This window comes from Nicotiana tomentosiformis, chromosome 2 (assembly GCF_000390325.3).
Source record: "Nicotiana tomentosiformis chromosome 2, ASM39032v3, whole genome shotgun sequence".
Taxonomy (NCBI): domain Eukaryota; kingdom Viridiplantae; phylum Streptophyta; class Magnoliopsida; order Solanales; family Solanaceae; genus Nicotiana; species Nicotiana tomentosiformis.
This window is the reverse complement of record NC_090813.1, coordinates 137884732-137900262: the sequence shown is the minus strand read 5'-3', so window position 1 is coordinate 137900262 and position 15531 is coordinate 137884732. Positions and strand designations below refer to the sequence as shown.

Below are 15531 nucleotides of genomic sequence, written 5' to 3'. Positions count from 1 at the left end.
TGTGGATTTTGTTGCATCCGTTTCTTCTGGAACCTAGAAATATCTCGGCACTTGATAAAATTCTGATGTTTTTGCCCCCGAGCTAACTTCATCTAGTCCAGAAGCGGGCGTCGGTTCCTGTAATTGCTAGGCCGCGTGTTCCTTTCCTTTGCTACTGGAGATCGAAATTGCATTCATCTCCCTTGTTGCCTGTTGGTAACCCCTTATCTTTTTAACTCTTTCGGGCGTTGGAAACATCAGTAATTGATAATATGTTGATGGTACAACATTTATCTCGTGCAGCCACAACCTTCCCAGGATAATGTTATATCCTATATCACCATCTAACACTTCGAAAAGAGTTATTTTTATTACTCCTTCGGCGTTTGTGGGTAACAAAATCTCTCCCCGTCTTGTCATGCTCGCGAGGTTGAATCCGGCGAGGAGTTTTGTGGCCGGAATGATGCTTCCGGTGAGTTTAGCTTGCTCCAGTACTCTCCATTGTATGACAATAGATGAACTTCCTGGATCTACTAGAAAGCGTTTAATCTTAAAATCTAGCACATTTAAGGAAATTACCAGTGCATTATTGTGCGGTAGCAGCAATGCGTCCGCATCCTCCTTCGTGAAAGTGATATCATCTTCGGCGACTTCCGAAGACTTTTGCTATGGGTTATTGATACTTTTATCTTCTTTGTTGCCGAAAAGGTGACCCCATTGATCTCGTTCCCCCCGAAGATCATTTTTATCATTTGGCGTGGGGGATCTTCTCTTGCTTTCGAGGGTTCCGCGTTGTCCCAGTTACGACCATAATTGTTCTTAGATCGTTCACTCAAGAATTCTCTAAGATTGCCATTCTTTAACAGTGATGCCACTTCATCCCGGAGGTGTCGGCAGTCCCCCGTCCGGTGGCCATTCGTCCTGTGGTATTCACACTACAAGTTGGGATCCCTATGGCTGGGATTGGATCTCATTGGTTTCGTAAACCGTGTTTTTTTATGTTTCTCATGGCTGACGCCAACTCCACTATACTGATGTTGAAATTGTATTATGACAACTTAGGGTAAGAAGGATCTCATGCCCCCGACGCTTCTTTATCCTGCAATTATCTATTGTTCCAACCGCGATCAGTCCTTCTATCGAAAGAGAACCTGTCCACTAACCGAAAGCCTTTGTCGCGGCCTTCGGTCTGTTCGTAGGGCAAAAACCGGCCCCTCGAGGACCGTCTGTCCGTGTCGAGGTCGTCTTTTGATTTTTTTTGGTTCTTCTCCCGTCGTTTTGTCGATGATGGAAAGCCAACCTCATCATCTTCGATCCTTATCTTTGATTCGTACCGGTTGTCGACATCCGCCCAAGTCGTTTCTTGAAACTCAAGCAAGCTTTCCTCCAATTTCTGGGAAGCGTCTGAAATTCTCGGATTCAGTCCCTTGGTGAATGCTTCACCCGCCCATTCACCCGGGACAGTCGGAAGAAACATTCTATCCTTCTGGAATCGAGTAACGAACTCTCGTAGCCACTCGGACACTCTTTGTGCAATACTGAATATATTGGGCTTGTACTTTTCTAGCCCCGATATGAGCCTTGATGAAAGAGTCCGCGAGCATCCCAAAGGAGTCTGTGGAATGATCGAGTAACAATGAATACCACGTTAAGGCTCCCCTCGTGAGAGTCTCTCTAAATTTCTTCAGCAAAACAGATTCAATTTCGTGAGGAGCTAAATCTTTTCCCTTCACCGCCATTTTATAAGTAGTAATATGCTCATGAAGGTCTGTAGTTTCGTCATACTTTGGAACATCAGGCATTTTAAACCGCTTCGGGATTAAATTTGGTGTCGCACTTGGCTTGTATGGCAATTGAGTATACTTCTTTGAGTCCAAACCTTTTAGCACCGGTGGTGCGCTCGGGATTTGGTCCATGTGGGCGTTCACTTCCCTCATAAACCGTAAGAGTTCATTCTTGAAGGGATCATTTTCGTTATTGAGACCGGATCCGATTCCCCCGGCCCCATCGAAGCCAACTTCGCCTCTCTGTGTGGTTTGATTTGCGGGAGCACCGAGAGGAACCCGATCTCATCTATTCGTATTATTCGAAGCCCCCGACAACGCCTGCTTCAACTCCGTCGTAACCTTATCCTGTCGTATGAGGTGGCCTAGAATAATCGCATGTTGTTCTTGTAGTACCCTTACAGCATCAACGACATGTTCCTCCTCAACATCATCAAGAGTTGTCTCCCGAACACGTCGAGGATATTGCCTATCATGCACCGTCGTGGCATCATTTCCCTCGTTGTGGGTGTCACTGATTGAGTCCTCGAAATGAGGTTGATCCCCTCGAACCTAGAGATTGTGCGTGTTGTTAACACTGTTATCTGTCATTTGTTATGATTTTTTCTAAGACAAAATAATCAAAATACGTTAGTAAAAAAGGCAAGGATCAACTTAATTGCACGGCTGTCTAAGACCCACGGTGGGCGCCAAACTATTTACCCGTAAAATAGTACAGTTGAATTTATACGTGGTTTCTAGACAAGTGAATTAATTCGATCCTGAAATAACAAGATAATTGAAGAAATATATGACACTTATCCTTGAAAGGAAGACGAAATGACATAAATAAAGACTTTGGTAGTAAAACCTCCGAGCGCAGTAATAAGAAGAACAAGAACAGAAAATAAGAAGCTAAAATTGATTAAAGCTTTGAGTAGATTGTAGTATTAGTTTGCGAGAAAATTCGTGTCCTTTCAATGATAACATGGTTCACTATTTATAGCTACGTCTAGGAAAGGAGGTCCTAGGATCGTGCCCCTCTTTAATGTCAATTATGAGGGTCATTGATAAAGATATAACGGTGAGCATAAATACCAAATTCCTTGTAACGGACAACGTACTTAATGATGTGTAATATTCTCCATTAAATGCTAACGGGACGAAGAGTATTTATTGCATCTTTATGAGCGTTATTCTTTCCAGTGACAGACGGAACCATTGTCTTCGGTTTTGGCTATCCCCGTCTTAGGTCGCATATGTCCCTCTTTTAGGCGGCCACGCAGCATAGCATATTTTACCCTATACAGTTTGCTCCACATGAAAATCGGGGTGTCCATTGGCCCCAATTTTTCCCATATACATAAGTGAAATCAGAATAAGCATGATCGAAATAATGTAAATTACGAGTACATATTAATTCTCTTTGCATATGTATATATACTTAGAACTGAAAGCATTAGTTCAGTTAAAGTCGTAGAATTTGCTTCCGATCTGCCTAGATGAAGTTCTTTTGATACGTATTTATTTGTGTTGCCATGGTCATGTGTGTCATAATATAAGAGAAATGATTTTGTACTAGAACAATAATATATAATAAATTCAGTTGCTTTCTGATCGACCTAATGAAAAAGTTCTATGTCAGTTGTTCAGGTGTCCCGGATCCAAAACAATGGTCTGTGGAAACTTTTTTTTGGACAGCTGCAATGCATCTTATTTTAACGGTGGTCCTAAGAGTTTATTGCCGTACAAATCTAATACTATATTAAAAATTCAGGACATTAGACATATTATGTCGAGTAAGAGGCATACTCGAAAATAAAGAACATCAAATTTTAACGTGAAAAACTTTTCAAATCGAAGGTAAAACCACGCGATCACAAAGATCCAAAAAGCTCTACTATAACAATAAGAGGGTTACAAAAGTTCTTCAAATTGACTACACAACAAGTATCAAACACGAAGCAACAAAAGTAACAACTGGTATCAAAGCCAATGGTTTTGCGAGACGAATATGGAAATGGCGAAGTGAGATGGCGTAGGGCCCGGCTTACTGCCTTTGTCCGTCTATGAGCCGGTTTACTATCTTTATTCATAGCTTCAAAGACGCATACACAACCTGTCTATGGGGCGGTTCACTACCTTTACCCATAGTATCAAAGACACATACATAATCTCTCCTTAGACTACGGTGACCGTAAATATTCAGATCATGTGGGTGACACATAATTAATCTCCAAATTAACCAATAAATGGTGATGGGTCATGTAGAACATAGTTCAAGGGGGAGATCGTTGGGAGTGTGTGAACAAAGTCCCACATGAAAAGTAGAAAGAAAAAATAAGCTACTTATAAGAAGTTGGATACTTTTAATGTTGTGAGACATTTTGAAAAAAATAGTACGAAATTGGTCCAAAACGAATAATATTACACCATATTAAAAGTATCTTTGGGCCGTTGTAAGACACCCTTTAGTTTCCCCCACCCACCCGTTCCCCACAAAAGAAAAGTAAAAAATGGGTGTACTAACTAGCTAGCTAGAGGAGTTTTATTGTGTTGAAACCAGGAATTTCACTATATATGAATGTTCAAGAATTAATATAGTAGTATATTTTTTCGGAAGGATGTTTAACTATCTTCCTTGCCACTCGAGTCATGCAAATTCTTGGTGTTCGCATAGTAGAGTATATCTTTATCATCTTTGAAACCTGAAGTTAATATGTACTGTGCTATATGTATAATTTTATTCCTGAAAAGATCATTAATTTGGATCATGTACTTCATAGAAGTATGCAAACCAGAATGAATTCGATAGTGAATTAATATAACATTTTTGAAATACTTTCATGTAGTTCATGAAAGTACGGGGGTGTTACATTCTCCCCTTAGGAACATTCGTCCTCAAATGTTAACTCTTAGAGATTTGCACAAATTTCGCCAAAGTCTCCTCTGAAAACGGGACTTAAACCAACTTGCACGTAACCAGAAAACACATTATACATGCCACACAGGGCCAATATCTGTAAATAGCAACGCTTGGCCTCACACAGCCATTTATCACTAATAGAGCAAGATATAAATACAAGTTCATTCAATATTCACCGGTTATGCTGGCAGAGCTATAAATAATATCTAACTACGAAAAAAGGTCGGCATCTTATACCATAATATAATCATCTTCCTCGCGATTGCTCTTTTCCTTATACTAGAGCCTTCATCTAGGGACATTACCAACTTATGGATATTGCTTCTACCCGATACTGACGCTCCTCTAATTCAATCCTATTCAGTACGTTCTAATCCCGTTTAATATCTATAAATCTGTCTCCCTCTTGGCCCTCTAACTTAGGATTGTTATTGCCATACTTATTAAGCTTTCTATCTCACACCTCTTTGCGAAACGTTATCATCCCCATTATTAAATCTATAATGGTCATTATTAGTAATCTTACTACATTTACGTAACCTAGTTCTTGCTATGACTTATATCCCACTTTGGGAGTTCAAACATGTCTAAGCTACGCTCGTGTTCATTACCTTATCTAGTCTTTCTGGCTTTTAATGCTATTCTGCTACAATTTATGTTAGGTATGACATGCTAACTCTATTAACAATCAAGTTACTACATCTTCTAACAATACTCTATATATGGGTCCCTTTTAAGCCTAACGGCCTCCTTCTGCCTCTGCCTAGCTGAAATGATGGTACTGAGTCCCTAGGCTGCCCTGAACGACTGCTACTCTCATAACTCAACATCGGACAGTTCCGTGCCATATGACCTGGGGTGCCACATCTGAAACAAGCATCTGCATCTTGTAAGCACGGTCCCTGGTGTCTCCTTCTACACTGCTCACATCGAGGTGGTTTCATTTGTCCAACACTTTCTTGATCTTGCACTCCTTGTGCCCTTGATCCTTGACATGTTCTCAACTGAGTACTTTGAGAATATTGGATCTCATGAGACCTAGATAAATTGTCCCCTGCCTGTACTGTTGTCTGACCTCATCTCCTCTGAAACCTACTACTACTCGCTGCCCCTAAATACTTGTCAACTGGCCTGTCTCTCATACCTTGATGTCTATCTCGAGCTTGTTCTAGTTGTGTCGTTGTTTATGCTCCTCTAGATTATGGGCGAAAGCCTAAATCCGAGATATATCCATATTGTCATTCAACGAGGTTGTGGTACAAGCTTCAACTAACTTTGGTGCTAGCCCTGCCACAAACCGATGTATCCTGGCTCGCACCTAAGATATATGTACCACTGACCGTACTATCTATCATCCATCTTGGACCATCTAAATTAGGGTTTTGGCTAAGCTCTTCTTTTTATAACAGTAGTGTACGGACCTGCTTGTGCGAATCTCGATTAATTTTATGGAAGAATATGCTATCTTTTACCAGCATAAATATAGGTAACCATGTCCATCAAGATTTGAATATATAAATGAGAAGAAATCATCTACTATTTTATCTTCGTTGAGATTTCATGAACGTAAGACCTCACGATTTGCGACTCATCTCATTGACCATAGATGTACATAATTTATGTTAGTGTTATGTTAGTTGGTATTGGTCGATAAAAGAATACATGGTTTTATCTCTATAGAAGGATAAGCAAGTCACATTAGGTTTATAGATATAATAACTAGATGAATTTACAGGTGTAGATTATAAAGAATAGTATGTATTATCACTTGGATAAAACCTAGATTGAAGCACAACATATACAAAATTGAAGTAGATCCACTAGTTAAGACTTGTATCTTCAAAAAATATATATATATATATATATGTGAAAGAACTCTTAGATTTATATAGTCTGGATAAAGGAAAAAAATTCCGTTTTACTAACGGTCACCATAAAACTTACCAATTCATGATGAATATCAAAATATAAATATTGTAACTCTTAAGTTTATATATATAGAACTGTACAAGTACAAGTCGAGCCAAAATCTTTTCTACCAGCTAATTATACAAAGAATTTACTCCTCTAAGAAATGCATGCAATGGTCAGCACTCATCATTGGAACTTGGAAGAATGATACATTCAACGTTCGTGATTAGCGGCTTGATCATGATAGCAGTTTTCTCCATATAAGAATATATCCATCCAATTTTATTTTTTATATTTTTTCTAATATGATGAAAATCTTAATTGGATAACAATTCCCAAGATGTTATTAAATTAAAACTAATATACTAGTTCATATTGTAATTCTTTGATTAATAGATTACCACCGGAACATCCCACTTTTGTGTTAAAAAAGAGCCGCAATTAAAAAGTTAAACTATACTTCTATATTACTTAGTATCATTTTCTTTACGTTCTATTAAAGGGTGATTGGGCCAACAGGCTGGGCTTAATCATGGGCTAAATTACCACCATAATGGAATACTAACATTAACGATGAAAAAACTTGGAATTTGTAGAAGTTTTTTGAGAGAGCTACATGAATAAGTCACAAATAGACATTACTTACTAATAATTAGTCATTAAGTCAATTCTTTCAAAAATAGACATAAATTTTTTATCAAATGATATATGCAACACTCAAAAAATCTATGCAATTTGTTTTTATGTATACGCTTAGAATTCGTTAAAAATACATAGATGAGGCAATATACATAATTTGAGAAAGATTGAAAGTGATTTTGACTTGCTTGGAATCAAAATTCGTAGTTAAAATCGAGTTTAAATATTTCTCTATGTCATATGTATCTTACATATATCTCACACACATGTATACACGAATATACAGAGAATATATATAGGAAACATATTTGACACATATGAGATACACAATAGTACATGGGATACACATCTCATCTTCTTTCATGTTTATTTCTTACTTTCCAATTGACTCAAATTTCAATCCAAACCACCTCAAATCTCCATTGAATAGTCCCAAAATTGAGATTCAAACTCTTTAAAATATACCCAATATATTCTAATAATACCTACTCGAAATAAATTCTAATTTCGAAACATAAATTTTCGAGCTCAAGCTTAGGCGAGCTCCAATGGCGGTCCATAGCGATTTTGAACCAAACGGCATCAGTTCAGCTTCAAATGAGCCTAAAGTGAGGATTAAGCTTCACCAAGAATTTATACTAAGAATTGACAACGCACAAATTACATCTCAATCTCATCTAAGACCAATTGAAATAATTGTGTAGTTTTCAGATTTGTCTCATATTGTTGTGTGTGATACTCTTATTACAAAAGAAATTTTGGGACTAAAATTTTATAAAAGAAGCTTCAAATTATTAACTTTGTTTAGTATCAAAAACAAATTATCAACAATTCAGTGCCAGATGAACACTTAATGATCCACCATGTACCTTTTTATATTTTAATTTCTAAGTCATGCATTTCATCACTTGAATTTTATAATTGAATTTATTAGTCTGATATTCTGGGAAGTAAGAAGAACGGTCACTTCCCAACATATAAATAGCCAACTCGACTAATATTGGTAGCACTTATTAGTAGTTGGGTAATGTTAATAGTATTTTATGAATTGACTAATTTTGTTAGTATTTTTTCTCTGAAAAGCCAAATTGGATAGTTTTCTCAAGTTTTTCTTCTTCTTCTTAGGCTTTGTAGAGTTCATGGTAGAGAAATGAAAAATTGATCATAAAGATCTATAGGCCAAATACATATGTAGGCCCTCAAACTTGTCTTTTTTTGTCACTTGGACACCTAAATATAGGGTTGTTCCTATCAGGCACTCCAACAAAATTTATGTGTGCCAATTAAACACATAAACATATGGTTGTTCCTATCAGGCACTCCAACTAAATTACATCTGTGTCAATTAAACACTATCAAGGGAAAGGGCGCATGAACATGAGAAAAACTTGTCGATTTTTTATTATTATTATTATTATTATTATTATTATTATTATTATTATTATTATACTCCATATTATGATTATTTTATATATCCTAATATATTATTCCTATTAAAGCCAGATCGTCATTTTTTTTCTTGACAAAATCGAAGGCAAAGTTGCTTGCAATTTTTTTAGGTGGTATGACGGTGAAATTCGTAAGAAACCTAAGAGGGCAAGCAACTTTACCTTCGATTTTGCCAAGAAAAAAAATGACGATCTGGCTTTAATAGGAATAATATATTAGGATATATAAAATAATCATAATATGGAGTATAATAATAATAATAATAAATCAACAAGTTTTTCTCATGTTCACATGCCCTTTCCCTTGACAGTGTTTAATTGGCACATATGTGATTTAGTTGGAACGTCTGATAGGAATAACCCTATGTTTAAGTGTTTAATTGGCACAGATGGATTTAGTTAGAGTACCTGATAGAAATAACCTTATGTTTAGGTGTCCAAGTGACAAAAGGAACAAGTTTGAGGTCCTACATATGTATTTGGTCAAATCTATATTACAATGCCATCACCATGCAATATGTGAAATTTACATATTCCAAACACGAAAAGAAATGTGAACACATTTTTTGAATGTGGATGCAAGATATAATTTTTGTATATTATTTCTGCTACTTTCAGGATGTTTAGTGTTTTCAAGGATAACAAACTACACCAGACATCATAAATATAAAAAGTAGTACTTAGAAACTATGAAAATTACACCTTCCAATGTGAGTTTTCATTAATTTATTTCACAACTTTCCTTTAAAATCTTACAACCAGAGTTTGTTAAATACTTGACGAAGATCAAAAGTGCTAACTTTTAGAAAAATTTAAAGCACTAACATTGTTCAATCCTATATTTATAGGACTAGTGTAAATATACTCCTAAACATATATGGATCATCTTGCATTTTTTCTGAAAAAGAACAAAAAAAAAAAAAGAAAAAAAGAGGACTAGGGAGCAGTAGTAAAGTAAGAAACAAAAAGTCAAACTTAATACGACGCCGCTTCATTCTGGTAGCATTTCCCAGCAAAGTCCACGGCCAGCTCATCATCATCATCACTCCCAAGTCCTATCCCACCATCTCCGCCGGCCACTCCCCATCAGTTCCGATCCAAATCTCTCACTACTGAAATCCTTATAAAACCCACCAATCAACACTCCTAAAATTGAATTCATACTATAATGGGTAAAGGAGGTGGTTGTGTACCCAGCAAGAAAAAGATTTCCAAATCCACCTCCCAAAATCCACCACCCCCCATCCCCGCCGTCGATCCCCATTCTACCACAAACGACGCCGTTTCAGCAACCGAATCCGCCAGAGACTCAGTTCCCGAAAAGACCCAGAACCTGAAAATCTTCATCATATTTTATTCCATGTACGGACACGTGGAGAGCTTAGCAAGGAAAATGAAGAAAGGAGTAGAAGCAGTGGATGGTGTGGAAGCAGTTCTTTATCGGGTACCCGAAACCCTAACCGAAGAGATACTTGTTCAAATGCGGGCTCCAGTGAAGGATGATTCAATTCCGGAAATACCCTCGCCAGATCAGCTTGCTGGTGCTGATGGGTTCTTGTTTGGGTTTCCGACTAGGTATGGGTGCATGGCGGCTCAAATGAAGGCGTTTTTTGATTCTACTGGACAGTTGTGGAGGGAGCAGAAGCTTGCGGGGAAGCCTGCTGGGTTTTTTGTTAGTACTGGGACTCAAGGAGGTGGACAAGAGACCACTGCGTAAGACTTTAACCGTTTGGATTGCTTAATTTGAGTAGATGAGCGAGTTTTTATATGACTATGCTTAGTCCGATCTTATTTTTGAACATATTAGAATAGGTAATGCCAGTATGTAAAATTTTAGCCACACCCGGTATTTACACCAAAGCGTACTAATTTACTGTGGTTTAGTGATAAATTAAGGTGCATTAATCAACTATAGTTTAATATTAACAGTGTATGTGAAGAGATGTGTTATGTAGTCATTCGGCTGATGTAAATGCCGGGTGTGGGTAAGTATTTAACATGCTGGTAAGCCACATGCTCTGTTTGTGTGTTTCTTTTTGTGTATATAGAGTGCGAGGTAGTGGGTGCACATGCACCGTTTCTTATATGATGGATGCACCTTCTGTTGTGATCATTTTATCTAGCTGAAGTACTACTAAACCCAGCTAAGGTGGAGTGATACTTTGCCTTTTTGTGGGAAGATATGGTAGTAGTTATATATAAGAATAACAGAATACTAGATATTTTGCTCCATCATTTTTCTTCCAAGTTGTAGAGAAGTGCATGCGCTAACTAGAACCATTACTATTCAGTGATGTAGATTAGCTGCATTTTTCATTTCTAATGGCGGATGGGCAATGTTCAACTTGAGTCTTTAGGAAAGTACTGTTTTTCACTTAATAAAGTGATCCTATATGTGACAATTGTGAAAACAAGTCACGCATGGAACAAACAGTTTTTGTAGAAGGAAAGAAATCATCAATCACTTTTTTTAATCAGTAAAGGTTGACGAAATCATCAATTCCATTAAATTATCTATATTGCTTAAATATAAGACACAAAGTAGATGCAACCCTCCATCCCAGTGCAGATGGGTGGAAGGAATGCATTGAGAGCACCTAAAGCTCTAGTGCCTAAGAACTTACTTTTGTCTTTGATTCGGTAACTTTTTTGCTTACTTCACAGCACTCTCTTGATGCTGATATCAATATATTACCTTTAACAATCAAAAAGAAAAAGAAAAAGCTCTAGTGCCTAAGAAACGAACAAACCACTGGGTCCTACAGAAAAGCAAAGCACAATTCTCTGTCCCAAATAATGCTTTCAACATAGTCAGATGGAATTTACCAAATTGCATAAAAAAGAGCATATTTCTCTAGGAGTTTTCCTAACCACAGTCTCTAATTTCAGAATAAATATGTCTTCCACTTGATGTTCCTCATGCATATTTGTCAAGTCATGAAATGACTCTCATGCAGTAAAGGACACTTGATATTCCTCATGCAGAATGCAGGAAATTGTTGCATATTTTAAGTTTCTAAGAATTTGAACCATGTTATGGATTACAACTGGGCCACAAAACTTATTGCGTTGGGTGCAGAAATGGCTGTTTTTTATTAAAACTGGGAATGGAGCTAAATACTGATCAATGCTGGTTTATGTCCGAAATTTTCTATTTTATTAAAAGCATAGTTAATCTTTGTGCCCCGCTGTGAGGTGGATGTTTCTATGACCAAAAGTCTGAAAGACTAGGTGAATTTTCTGTAAGCTCTTTCTAATAGCTTTGATAGGTGTTTAACTAGGCATTTCAGAAGATAGATATTATAATACCTCGAGTCCTTTATTGTTTTAGTCTGTATCATGTGGTCATAGCATTTTGCTTCACAATGAAGTGGTTGTGTTTAAAATATTCAGGAATTGGGTCAATTAATTTTCTTTTGCATGCTATGCTACTCCTGAGCATGCTGAAATCTCGCTTCTACTAATCTGAGTTACTAAGTTTTGTTTCATCGTATCAGAAGCAACAATTATTACTGTTGACCAAACAAGTATCTGTTTGAAGTTTTAATTTTTCAAAGAACTAATTTATCTTTTCCATGATTTGGGAGGATTGGCTTGTGTAAAGCGGTATGGTGGGAGTTCATAGTTGAACATAATTTTTGGGATTGATGTGTAGTTGTTGACACCAGTTATATTATATAGAATAGGGTACAATCGAAGGAAAAGATCTGTATAGGCAATACCAACTAGTTGGAATTACCGTTTAGTCTTGTCAATACGTTTACTTTTAGGACCAGTGTGTAGCGAGATTTAGTTGCAAGTAGAAAATATAGAGAACTTCTAATGTTGGAGATTCCCCTTCCCCCCCCCCCCCAAACCCCCCAATCTTTTTATCAAATTCTATGCTAAATAACATTTGACTAGGATAAGCCTAAATGAAGCTACATGGAGAGGGAGGATTCGTCTAGTCAACTCTAACAAAATTTTATGCTAAATAACATTTGACTAGGATGAGCCTAAATGAAGCAACATGGAGAGGGAGGATTCGTCTAATCAATTCTAACTTGCTCGGAATTGAAGCATAGTAGTAGTAGTAGTAGTAGTAGTAGTAATTGTTGTTTTACACAAAATAATTGTATGCTACTACTATAAGAAAAACTCGTATTTTGATAAAAAGGGCAGCCCGCTGCACGAAGCATCCCGTGTTCACATAGGGTCCGGGGAAGGGCCTCACTCCAAGGGGGTGATGTAGGCAGCCTACTTTGATGCAAGTGTCAATGTCTGATCTACGGCTCGAACCCGTGACCTATAGGTCCCGCGGAGACAACTTTACCATTGCTTCACAGTTCCCTTTCAAAAACTCTTAATTTGATACCATGCTTTTTGATTTTATAGTGTTGGTTAAACAATTTAAGACCCTTATTGGTGCAGTCATATAGTTTACGTCAATAACGCCTGATTACTTTTGTGGATTTTTTTGCAGTAAGAGTTCAAGTAGGTTGACAGATTTATTGCTTCTCAAGCCACACTAGCATTGTAAAATACCTAATCAATTAGAATAAAACTCATGTGTTGCTTCTTCTGGGACTTGTTTGTCACCAATCACCATTTACCTCTTTTACATTTTTGAGATTTTAATGGGTGATATCTCCTTATGCAAGCAGATTTAATGTACTAGCTTCTAGTTTATAGGATAACCCTTTTATTTTGATGGCAGTGTAAAAGCTATTAAAATCTTTTGATTGCATGAAGTGTACTTAGCCTGTTTCAACATTACCTATTTGAGAAGGAGGAGGGACTAATATAGCCAAATGGTTATTTAGGATTCACGTAGCCTACTGCAATTTTGGGATTGAGGTGTAGCTTGATTAGTTGCTACTCTTATCTTTTCCAAAGTATTTTTGATATTGCACAAAAGATTAGGTAAGCTAATATAAGAAAATCTCGAATTTTGAGGTATTCGTGATTAATTTTAAATTTTGTGCCATTGGTTAATAAATTTAAGACCGTAACGGTGCAATCATATAGTTTATGAACTGCTAGAAGGGGCAATGCCTGATTAGTGAATTTCTTTAGATCTTGTTGCATTAAGGTTTAAGTAGGTCGAAAACATCATAAAGTGCCTAGCAAGTAGCATACTCATCACTCATTGTTAATTTGTTTTTGCTATTTCTAGGACTTGTTTGTCACCATTTTCCTTTTTGATTTGACCGGATCTCCTTATGTCAATAGTTTCATGTCTCTCTAGCTTGTAGTTTATTGGATAGCCTTGTATAGTGCTTGTTTTAACGTTACCTACTTGAAAAGTAGGGAAGAGGTCATTGCTCATTATTGTGGTATATTTACATGTAGTTGGACAGCTATCACTCAACTAGCTCACCATGGTATGCTCTTTGTTCCAATTGGATACACTTTTGGAGCTGGTATGTTCAAAATGGACTCCATTCGAGGGGGTACTCCGTATGGTGCTGGAGTCTTTGCTGGTGATGGCACAAGAGAAGCTAGTGAAACGGAGATGGCGCTTGCTGAACACCAGGGCAAATATATGGCTGCAGTAGTCAAAAAGCTTCAGGGTTGATGAAATTGTCTCAAAATCTTATGTTTATATCCGAATCAAAATATTCGTTATATTTTTTCGTTGATAGATTGATTGGTTTTTGCAGTTCACATCTGATGATTGGACATGAAGATGCTTATTATCTTGAATGCATATATTACATTATTTATAATCCTCTCCTCCACGCCCTTGCCCTTACCCCTTTGGTATCAATTTTTGCATATTCTACATTTCCTTGTCAACCTTTGTTCTTGTGTAAAAATCTGTATATGGTTTTGATATTTCTTCCCTAAGCATTGTTGTATTATTAAAGATATTCAGTGATATATGGACTTTCAGATTTGTTGTACAACTCCCAGGGATGCTTGTTTCTTTCTCCTCTCCCTTTTTCGTTTCTTTTTGCTTATCTGTATGTTATACTCTATAGGTGAAACATCTTTTGTTTCAGTTGGAAACTCAGTTCAGTTGTTGGTAGAAACCGATCACCAAAGACGTAGAAACGCAGCACAAACATTGAAATAATTATAAAATTAAGTCCAAACTTTCTTTTTGGTGATACTACCAAACTTTCTTAGTGCAGACTGCAGAGACAGAGTATGTCTCCGAATCTCAAGTCCATTCCTCCTTCCTTTGAAGAGAGTATGAAGGCTGTTTGTGCCTATGTAACATGAAATATGAATACGTTTCTGATAAGGTTAACTGTAAATTATTTTGAAGAATTGGTTCGAGTTACTAATATCTGTAATAAAATATAGGTATGTGTTATCTGGAAGTTAATAGGATCTCATCAAATTTACTTTTTCAAAAGACTCATGACTAGTCATTTTTCGATAGACGTTTACACCAACTTGTGTAATTTAACCTCTTCCAGGGAGAATGTCAACATAAAAATTAGAAATAAACTCATACTTAAGTAAGTAAGATCTCATGGTTCAGAATTAGAACCACCACTTAACTATTTTACCAGAGCTAGTCCAATCAGTTTTGCTAATTTTGACCTTTCTTTTTAAGGTTATAAACTAATATTAATTTTTTTAAACAATGCCAAAACATACAAGAATTTTGAAACACCGCCATAGCATAAATAATAGATTTAATATATTGTCTCAAAAGACATGCAATCTATTGATATTTCTGTTAAATTAATTAAAAATAGAATATAATGGAAGTAAAAAAAAAATCAAATAATTGGATTGAGTCTTAAGATGGGTACATTATATCAAGTCCCTATTTTTCTTACATATTTATGTCAGTAGAAATCATAAACAATCTCTAGTATCAAAAATTCAAGTTTTTAAATAATCTATATTATTATATATTATATATCTA

General features: G+C 36.5%; 1 protein-coding gene across 1 annotated transcript; it reads left to right on the top strand.

The window, feature by feature from the left end:
- The first annotated feature begins 9374 nt into the window (after nt 1–9374).
- On the top strand, nt 9375–14554 carry LOC104119438 (probable NAD(P)H dehydrogenase (quinone) FQR1-like 2). Its single transcript, XM_009630954.4, has 3 exons — nt 9375–10379; nt 13998–14218; nt 14309–14554. The coding sequence occupies exons 1-3, from the start codon at nt 9835–9837 to the stop codon at nt 14317–14319; spliced, it is 777 nt and encodes a 258-aa protein (XP_009629249.1). The 5' UTR covers nt 9375–9834; the 3' UTR covers nt 14320–14554.
- Nucleotides 14555–15531: the final 977 nt, after the last annotated feature.